General features: G+C 53.6%; 1 protein-coding gene across 1 annotated transcript; it reads left to right on the top strand.

Moving 5' to 3' along the window:
- The first annotated feature begins 271 nt into the window (after positions 1-271).
- Positions 272-5928, top strand: SHISA2 (shisa family member 2). Its single transcript, XM_074569010.1, has 2 exons — positions 272-815; positions 2842-5928. The coding sequence occupies exons 1-2, from the start codon at positions 503-505 to the stop codon at positions 3393-3395; spliced, it is 867 nt and encodes a 288-aa protein (XP_074425111.1). The 5' UTR covers positions 272-502; the 3' UTR covers positions 3396-5928.
- The last annotated feature ends 4353 nt before the right edge of the window (positions 5929-10281 follow it).

The following is a 10281-nucleotide window of genomic DNA, read 5'->3' as shown; positions in this document are numbered from 1 at the left end:
CAAACAAACAAAAAAACGCAAAGGGATTTTCTGACTCCGAAGGTGTTTTGTCTGTAAGTTTTAAAAACCCAAACAACTCCGGTTTTAACAACGCTACCGGTCCCCGCCGGCGGGCGGGGGGGGGGGGGGGGCGCGGGGACGCCCCTACGGGGCGGCCCCGCGCCCCCCCCCCCCCCCGCCCGCCGGCGGGGACCGGGGCGTGGTGGGCGCATGCGCAGTCGGCGCCGGCCGCTGCCTATAAAGGCGGGGCGCGGCCGCTCCCCTCACCTCAGCGGCGGCGCCGGACGAGGCGCACGGGCGGCGGGCGAAGGGTCGCCTTCTTCTTCCTCTTCTTCCTCCTCGTCCTCCTCCTGCTGCCTTCGCCCATGGGCGCGGCGCAGGGCATGAGGAGGCGTCGGCGGCGGGAATCCCCGCAGCGCGGCGGCGGCGGCTGCCTGCTCCGGGGGGCCGTTCGGCGCTGCCCCGCGGCGGGGGGGCTCTGACCCGCCGCCTCGGCGGCGCCATGCGGGGCTGGCGGCTGCTGGAACCGTTGGGCTGGTTGTTGTTGCTGCTGCTGCTGCTGGCGGCGAGGGCGGCGGGCAGCGGGGAGTACTGCCACGGCTGGCTGGACGGGCAGGGAGGCTGGCGGGACGGTTTCCAGTGCCCCGAGCGCTTCGACGGCGGCGACGCCACCATCTGCTGCGGCAGCTGCGCCCTCCGGTACTGCTGCTCCAGCCCCGAGGCGCGGCTGGACCAGGGAGCCTGCGACAACGACCGGCGGCAGGGCGGCGGCGAGGCGGGGAGGCCCGGCAAGGACGGCCCCGACGGGGCGGCAGGTGAGGCGGCAGCGGGTCCGGCACCGGGCGGGAGATGGGGGGGGAGCTCCCGAGGATCGGTGGCTCCCGGGAGCCGTCGCGAGTTTGCGGCAAAACTTCCCGCCCGCTCCTTCCCCTTGTCGCCCGTTCCCTCCGCCGACGGGTCCTTGGGGCGAAAGGAGCGGAGGTGGGGGCGGCCGAGCCCTTCTGCGGCTGTTAACACGGGCAAAAGTACCCACGCGTGGGTGCTTATTTTTCCCCCCTCTCTCTTATTTAAAAGTCCAGCCCTGTCGTCTTTAGAAGGGGGTGACACCGCCTTCCCGCAGCCTTGGACAAGCCGTTTGTCGTGCGCGACTCTGCCACCCCTCCAAACTGGCTCCTCGGCCCCCTGCGTGCTGCCCATTAAAAAGGGAAGGAAAAAAAAGTATGAAACGACCCATATGAATGAAAAAAAAAGTAACGTGACATTTCAAAACTGCTTCTGGCAGGTCCCCGCTCCAATTGTATGTGTTCGTCATCTCAGAAATCCTCGCTTAAGACTGTTTTGTACAAGACTGAGTTTTAAGGCTACACTCAAGTCTTTCTACTGCTGTTTGAAAAAAGCACCTCGGTGGCTTCCCAGCACCTTTGCTGCCGTCCCCACATGCTGAACGCACCAGAAGTAGCCTGAAGTGATGTTATAATTAGGGCAGATTTACTCTTATAAAACTTGTGTGTTACAGTCTGTAGCAAGTGCATGCACCTGCTAAGAAGCTACCGTAGCACCAAGTGCAGAAGTAGAGAGATTTTTTTGCAAGCCTTTTGTCTAAAAAGTGCAAAAAATTATGGGAGAAATCTGGCCTTTTGGTTAATAAGTTGCTCGGTGTAATCAGCTGTGCAAGGAGGCGCTCTGACTTGAGTGGACAGATAACCTCCTTTGCTGTTCTGAGAACAAGGCATTTTTCTTAACAACTAATATTTACCGCTCCGCAGGTTTGAGAGCCATTGCCCTGCCCTGGCACTGGTTAACTTGCAGGAGGGGCAGCCGTGTCCCCTGCCCCTGAGCCCAGGGCATGTCGTTGGCAGCAGCTGTGTCACCCCAGGTCAGGCCACTTTGGTGGAAGTGATGAAGCCCAGGCGTGTTGTGGGGAGCGTTCGCAAGTGCTAAAGGGAGGCACCTTCCTCCTCATTTTCCTGGATATATCCGTGCTGATTTCTTACTGAGGCAGGAAAAACAGCTTTTTTCCCTGGGAGTGCAGAGCAACCGGACCCCAGGTCATCCCAAGGATAGTGTTTCCCATCTGTCTTGCCAGGCTTCCAAGCCTGCTGCCGAAGCATCACCTGTACTTTCTGCTCCCACCCCTCGCCCCTCCTCACTCCTCCTGCCCTGGTGGCCCTTCTTTAAGCCGCACGAGAAGGGATGCTGCCCCTCTACTGGTAGTGAAGCTTTGGAGCATGGTGCTCTCACCCCACCACCCGTCTTGTGATTTCTCCCCAAACCCAGGGCTGAAAGCGCAGAGCAGCCAGGCACTCATCCCTGGGGCTGCAGGGTGGCAGAGCTGCCCTCACTGCTGCCCAGTCACCGCCTGTGTGTCCCCCTGCCCCAAGGGTGACAGCAGCCAGAGAGGGCTGGCGATGGGGAGCGATGTGATGCGATGCAGCACCAGGGTTTCACCACCCTGTGCTCCTGAGCAGGAATCCCTGCCCCCAAAGTATCTCCCTATGGAGCTGATTTTTCTAGTAGGTTTACTGGAGACAAGATGTGGCGAGATGTGGAGCAATGGTTGGTGTGGAGTAGACCACCACCAACAGGAGCGAGCTGTACTCCCTCGGGGTGTGAGCTGTGGACTTTCCTCTCCGCTAGTAACTTTAGAGATGCTTTTGGAAACTCTAGCCGTTGGTTTTAGCAGCCCTTTTCATCCTCTCTGTGCAAAATGCTTGGCTGCACACACAGCTTTTAGTGCTCACCCTGCATTGACCTGGGCTGGGCCTGGGGGGATGGGACCTTCTGCTGGAGCTGCTGAGGCTTGTCCTTGTCCTCAATGACATGTTTTCCTTGCTGTTGCAGTGCCCATCTATGTGCCGTTCCTTATCGTTGGATCTGTATTTGTCGCCTTCATCATCTTGGGGTCGCTGGTGGCGGCTTGCTGCTGCAGATGCCTGCGGCCCAAGCAGGAGCCCCAGCAGAGCCGGGCCCCGGGGGGCACCCGCCTGATGGAGACTATCCCCATGATCCCAAGTGCCAGCACCTCCCGGGGCTCCTCCTCCCGCCAGTCGAGCACCGCCACCAGCTCCAGCTCCAGCGCCAACTCGGGGGCCAGAGCCCCCCCGACCAGGTCCCAGACCAACTGCTGTTTGCCAGAAGGGACCATGAATAACGTCTATGTCAACATGCCGACGAACTTCTCAGTGCTGAACTGCCAGCAGGCCACCCAGATTGTGCCCCACCAGGGGCAGTACCTGCACCCCCAGTACGTGGGCTACGCCGTGCAGCATGACTCGATGCCGCTCACCCCGGTACCCCCCTTCCTCGACGGTTTGCAGAGCGGCTACAGGCAGATCCAGTCTCCCTACCCGCACACCAGCAGTGAACAGAAGATGTACCCGGCTGTGACGGTGTAGCGCTGACGCCTTCCTCCCCCTCCCCACCCAACAGATTTTAATACCTAAACTGAACAGAGGAGAAATACTTCCTTGGAACGAAGCTCCCAGAACATCACTTGTAAATAAATTTTGAAAGGCTCATGCATGTCAGACAGTGTTTATAAACCATTTATTTTCATCGGGGTCCATTGCCAGAAACTGTAGGATGATATCTCTGAATTAACGTTGCCAGATACGCTCTCATTCCAGTGCATGATTTACAGCGGCGAAGGATTACGCTGAAAATGCATATGCATTTCAGATCACTGTACTTGCGAGATAAATGCCGGAGCCGTTAAGTGCCCTTCAGGTATGACATGGTCAGAAGTATTTGCCTAATTAATTCATAGAAAGAGTTTTGTTACACTGTACAAGACCACAGTACTTAAGAAACCTCTTTTCTCCTCTACCAGCTCCTTAATGGCATTTCCCGTTGCTTTACAGACAATCACCACCGAGAGCTGAACAGTGCAATCCCTGCGTGCCGGGTGCTGGTACCAGCCCCCGTGGTTTCTTATGCACCCCCGGTTCGGGGTGAAATGCCACGAAAGGCTGGGTCTTGCAAAGACCAATTTTCCTTGTCCCGGGTATTTATGTAGGAATTAGAAGAGTGTGAGTTATTCGGCTCTTCCTTCCAGTGCACTTGAAACCCTTCTTGACTTGGTTTTGCCTAAAGATCAGGACCCAGTAGTGGTTTGCACAGACTTTGTTTACCTTTGTGAACTTTTTGCTAAAAACAGGGTACGAGGTGCTTGCTCTTCCTGACGCTCAGCAAAGCTTTTGGTACAGCCAGCAGCGTCGGGGCCGAAACTGCCTCTGCAGAGAAAGGTCGTACTGTGACGCCAAACACGCCTGATTTAACCTCACTTCCCATGAAACAGTAAACCCGTGTGAATGAATGCACTTCAAATTGTCAGCCCCAGACCCTGCTTGCCATCGAGGCAAAAAAATTCAAAGGAAATTTTGTAGGAAAACGGGCTTCGTCCCTCCGCCAGCCCCCTCCGGGTCCCCAGCCCTGCTCGCTGGGGGCCACACAGAGCCACCCCAACCTGGGCATGGTGGGGCTGGTGGAGGTTTGAAACCCATCCCATTTTCTTCTTTTCCCGCGGGGCGGAGGAGTAGGAAGGCACAGCGGTATTTAAAAACAAGGCAAAAGGCACAACTAAAGGATGAAGGTGCTTGTGGCTCCCTGTGATGCTGCAGGGGGCGGGGAGGAGGTTTGGTGCTGGGGGGGGGCACTTAGCATTGGAGCTGCTGCCTCTGTCTTGCTTTGCTTCGCCTGGGGAAAAATACCTCTCCAGGTGGAAGAGGCGACAGCGTGCTGGGAATAATCAGACCATGCTAATTGTAACATGTCATCCCAGATGCAAGAAACTATTTAAGGCTGGTTTTGTCTCTTAAAAAAAAACAACGTAGTCTCTGCATTTCCATCCATTCGTTCTTCAGCCAAAACGCCCCAACAGAGGGCTGAGGGCATACAGCAAAACTGGGCAATTACTGTAACCAGACCAGAGCTGATTGATAAAAGGTTTCTTATTGTCTGATACTGTATCAGTATGTAGCAATAACTGTGATACTACTATTTTTTGTATGTCTGTTTTTAAATTCCGCATAGGTGCGGAAGCGTTGCCAAATCCCATGGTTTACTTGTAAACATGCCACACACAGGCGGTCTGCAGCGGGCAGAAATGGTCTGACCACTGACACGGGAAAATGAATAGGTCATTTATCCCAGACCTGCCGTTCCCTGGCCGCGATCGCCCATTTGGACAAAAAGATTGGCTTAGGGGACCCGGCTCCCCTGCCCAGCCAGGCTGGGCGGCTTCGGCAAGGCAGCGACCGGCTGCTGGGGGCATTGGGTGGCTGCTCTGCTCAGCCCACACAGCTCAGGGCATCTCCAGAGGCAGTAGGTGCACCACAGCTGGGTGCTGCCAGGCTTTTGAAGGACCCAACGTCCACTTGGGTCTCGTGGGGATTGAGATTTCTACCTGCCCACGTTGCAGGTTGGTCACACTGACCTTCCAAAGCTGGGTGCGGGGACTCGGATGCCTTCAGCTGCTGGTGGCTTTGGCAGGAGCTGGAAGTGCTTGGCCCCAGGTGAGACGTGGCCGGACAACAAGCCCATCCACCCATTTGTGATCTTGCCCAACTGCCTTGCACATGCCCTGGCAAGGACACCTCCTCTGACCTATGAAATTCAGGTGAACCTCTTTGTATATTGTTTACTTGTTTAAAAAAAAAAAAAAAAGAAAAGAAAAGAAAAAAGAATAAGTTAAATTTAAGTCTGTAGAAATTAATTTACAACTGAAGGCGGAGAAACCTGAGTTGTAATAAAAGGAAGTTTGTGAGATGTGGTGTTTTTTTTTAATGTCATGTACAATAATGTAAAACCAATGTTACCATTTGATATAGCTTTTAAATCTCTGGAAGGGCACTTGCTTTAAAGTGTTTCTTACAAATGAAGGAAAAAAAAAAGCCCCCTTTGTTTCTTAATAAATACTTTATGGTGTGACTTTGGTTTTGTTTGCTTTGTTACTTTTTTTTTTCTTCAGTTAATGCTTTACTTTTCTCTGTCCATAAGAGCACATCTGACCAGCCCAGCTCTCCAGACCCTGGCAAAAACCAAAGTTAGGATTTTTTTGGCTGTGTTTTTAAACAACAACAGTAAAACCAGCAAATTACGTGGCTGAAGGCTGTGCCCTGGTGGAGCATGTCTGAGGGGGCTTGTTTGGAGGGAAGGGGAGCAGGGAGAGAGCAGCAGAGCTTCAGGTGAGCTGGCGATCCCTTGTGTCCGCAGGGATGAGTGGGGAGCAGCAGTGGGAGCAGCATGGGCAGAGCCCCTGGCCCCACCAGGCTCCTCCTTTCCAAGTAACACCAAATACCCTGCAGCAAATGGCATTTTTAGAGGATTTTCGGGTTCAGTTGGATTCTCCATTACCATGTAAGCATTTCGAGTGTGGAACTCTTAAGTGGCCGTGCTGTTCCCACCTCCCTCTGCGCAGGGACCCTTCTCACTTAAGCAAACTCTGTCCTCATAATCGAGACAAAAACCAAGCCCTGATTGTGCTGGGGGCATCACTCAGTCTGGGACAAGGCCACAGCGCTGTCCTGGTGTTTGCTCCCTCCGGCCGCTGGTGATGCCGGCACCAATGCTGCCAACCCTGCGAGGCCAAGCAGGCGGCCGGAGGAGTGGAAAAGGCATGGATCGGAAACAGGGCCTTGTCAGAGCTGCATGTTGATGACTCCAATGAATAGTAAAGAACAGTCTGGAAAAAAACGTAGCCCTGGTCAGTCTGTACACAGCGTGTCCCAAAATGCCATGGCTTCCTGGCATCCGGGGGAGGCAAAGGAGTGGGGCTGTAAGCAGAAAGCTGGCAGGGAAGGAGGGGTCAGCCATGGCATAGAGCAGATGTGCTGGGGTGAGGGGCAGGAGACCAATAGTTTGTGTCAGAGCATTCTTCCTCCTGCTTTTATTTGTTGTTTGTTTTCTCTTGGCAGTTGTTTTTTTTTTCTCTTGGTGGAGAGGGATAAGGTGGGGTTTTTTTTCCTGCTGCACGTGGTGACTATGGATGGCACAGGGAAAGAGAGCGTGGAAACTGTTGCAGATAAATGCTGAGCCGGCACAAGTGGTGGTTAGGAAAGCTGCGTTTATTTATGTCTTATAGGCTACAGCGCTAGTTGAGACAGGGGTCTATATGACTGCAACTTGGAAGGAATAGTCCCACCTGCGATACGATCAGCGGCGAGCCTCGAGCACTGCCCCATGGCAGCCAGGGCCAGGATGGGCACGGTGGCTCTCAGGTCCTGCCTAAGAATGTCCATCCATTCCCTAGGAGAGCTGGTCCTCCCCTTTTCAATGCAAGAGCCTAAAATCTGAGGACTAAAAAAAAATCACAGCCATGCTTCTAAACCTGCTGCATGGCCCATAAATAGATGTTTAACCTTATCTGGCTGTAAGAAGCGATGGAAACACTCCTGCAGCCGCCGCACCCACCCTGCAGCCCTGCCCCAATGCAGGGACCCACAGGGGTCTCCACCGCAGGTGACTCATGGCTCAGGAAACCCACCCCGAGAGGCCATACGCCTGTCTACTTGCTCAATTTCATCCCATCACTCAGTCCCATCTTTCCAGACGGCCCTAAACACTTCCTCTTTTTTCCCCTGCTCTTTACACCCCCTAAATTTATGTTCTCACTCGCTTGCCGTTTAAAGCGTACGGCGCACTTTTGCAGTGCCTGTTTCTGAATGCGTTGGTGCCTATTTAAAGGCACTGAAGTGTCCACTCCTGTGCCGTGCCAGAGCTGCTGTGCACGGTAAGCAGCGACGATGGCGGGGGGAAGCCAGCAAAGCGCATAGGGGCTGCGCTGGCGCTGGTTTGCCCATAGTGCACACACCAGCAGGGTGTTGGTGTACCCACGGTGGTGCCATCAAGGCAGCTGTACCCAGTCTTGTTGGCTCGGAGCAAGACAGGGGGGCTGGCCAACCCATGGTGCCCAAACCCCTGGGCCACACAGGGGAACAGAACGAAACCCTCACCAGCGACATGACCCCCCTCGCAACACACGCCTGGAGAACCACTTTGAGAACCTCACCTTGCCTGTTAGCCGGGCACGAGCAGACGACAAAGCCCATTGCTCCCCATTAGCAGGAGGCTTTCCTGCCCCCGTACAGCTGTTACCAGCCATCGCCACAATTATTAGGGGAAAGCGGAGCTTGGTGCAATTAGAGGCTATTGCTTAAATGTGGCCCATAATGTCACAGGAGAGCGAGCCGGGGTTGGGGTCCCAGCTCAGGACATTAACCTCAGCACCTCCCTTTCAAAATACCTAATTTGCTGTTCGCTCTTGGTCTCGCTGGAGCTCTTCTTTCCCCTCTAGATTTTCTGCTTTCCCGTTCTTTTCCTCCCACTGAAGCTGTTACTAAATATTATTCCCCACATGTATTCCCTTGTATTTTTCCAAGCTGAATCTCATTTTATTGTTTCCTGCTCATATTTCTTGCTTCTCTGTAGGTCCCTTTGTATTAATTCTCTGTACTCAGTGGGGTTTGCAACATTTTCCTGCCGAGGATCTCTTCCAAATGGACTGAACGAGTCACTTACGCCTGTGCCATCCTTTCTCCCCTTCCCCATCCACCCTGAATGGAGCCCATTCAGTGGGACCCTGCCCTCCCTGGGGGCTTACAGTGTCCCCTGTTCTGTAGCAGAGCATTTAATCCCTCTGACAGTATTTGTGTGCAACCTGAATGGCCAGAGAACACTGGTCATTGGTGCTGTAACAGCCTCCTGTGCCTCAGCGGTGGGGAGATGCCCACCACACTGGCCCACGTGGCACAAAATACCAGTGTGGGCTTCACCCGTGGGAAGCCCTCCCATGAACCACCACCACAGCATGGCTGCTTGGCACCAGCCAGATGCCATCAGCGTTGGCCCATCTGTGGCAAGCCCAGGAGGCAAGGTTGGGTGGGTGATGGCTTGCCTCAGCTTTCCAGAGTGGGACAGTGCTCCCACCCCCTGGGCTGGACCCAGCCCAGGGCTGGCTTCTCTCTCCAGGCTGCAGAGATACCCCTTCCCATCCCAACACTTACCGGTCTTGTAATTTGCCCACAGGAATGCTGTCCTATTTGCTTGGCTTAATTTGTTCTTTACATCTGGAAAATCTCAGCACGCTGACCCCAAGCTTTTTTCGCCTTGCTCATGACCCTGCACCTCTCACCTTCTCCAGTTCCTCCATGCTTGGCTTGTTCACAATGTTTTCTCATCGCCATGTGTCTTCTCCAGCTCTTGCTTGTCCCCAAGCCAGCCCTGTGCCCTTCAGGGAGCCGGGCATCGCGCTGCAGCGGCTGCCGAGCCGGACCTCTTGTGGGGGAAGCTGCACTAAATGGGGACATCTGGTTAATGAGCAGAGGCACAGCTTCATTAGGAGACTATGTGCCCATTTAACCAAAGTGCTGCCTTCCTGGTTTTCCAAACACTCCCAGCAAGGCAGCAAACATTTCACCAGGCACAGCTGAAAAGCTGTTAGGTGTGCCAGAGTATCCGCTTACTCCCTAATGTTCAGTGGAAGAGGGGAAAGAAACCTCTCTGGAGCATAACGTGAATCACAGCTCTCAGATTGCAACTGCCTCCCGCATTGTACCGGCCGCTGGCTTTGGCAAAAGAATGTTAATTTACTTTTTCTTTACATTTATCAGTTTGCTGGTTATTTCTGATGAGATGAAACCACGCAGGTGGGTACATGCAGCTCGCCAAGGACAGACATCATTTCCTCACCTTAAACTTTGGAAACAGAATCTTTTCTGCCATCACAGGTTCTCTTCACCCACTTAGTAGTCTTACAATAGCAAAAGTAGCATTCAAATATTCAAGAAAGAGTAGAAATAACATCCTTTCTCCTAAACATAAGAATCCTTCGGTTTCAGGTAAGGAATCCCTTTTTCACTGTTATCAGTCCTTCAGAAAATCTCCATCAAAATCAAGGCAAACAATGACATATAGAGCTCAAAAATGTCATTTAATTCAAAAGATGAGTCACTTTCCATCAAGCCTTCCCCGTATTCAGTGTTGAAACAGCTCAGGGCACGGCCCAAACTGGTTTGTCTTTGTAGGTTAACTTGAAAACAGAACCAGAAAAGTAGGAAGGCATCACTTTGGATCCTATCAATGCTATGAAGCTGGGGCAAGTGAACATCATGTCAGAAGCAGTAATCAGAGAATGGTTTGGGCTGGAAGGGACCTTTAGTTTTTTTATTCCAACTCCTCTGCAAGGGGCAGGGACATCTTCAACTAGATCAGGTGGCTCTGAGCCCCGTCCAACCTGGCCTTGAATGTCTCCAGGGATGGGGCCTCCACCACCTCTCTGGGCAA

The sequence above is a fragment of the Larus michahellis genome, chromosome 1, assembly GCF_964199755.1.
Source record: "Larus michahellis chromosome 1, bLarMic1.1, whole genome shotgun sequence".
In the NCBI taxonomy this organism is placed as follows: Eukaryota; Metazoa; Chordata; class Aves; order Charadriiformes; family Laridae; genus Larus; species Larus michahellis.
This window is presented reverse-complemented; position numbering and strand designations above follow the sequence as displayed.

Coding starts and splice junctions, on each gene's coding strand:
- SHISA2 (XM_074569010.1), top strand. CDS start 503: ATGCGGGGCTGGCGGCTGCTGGAACCGTTGGGCTGGTTGTTGTTGCTG. Junction 816..2,841: donor CGGCCCCGACGGGGCGGCAG/GTGAGGCGGCAG, acceptor TTGCTGTTGCAG/TGCCCATCTATGTGCCGTTC.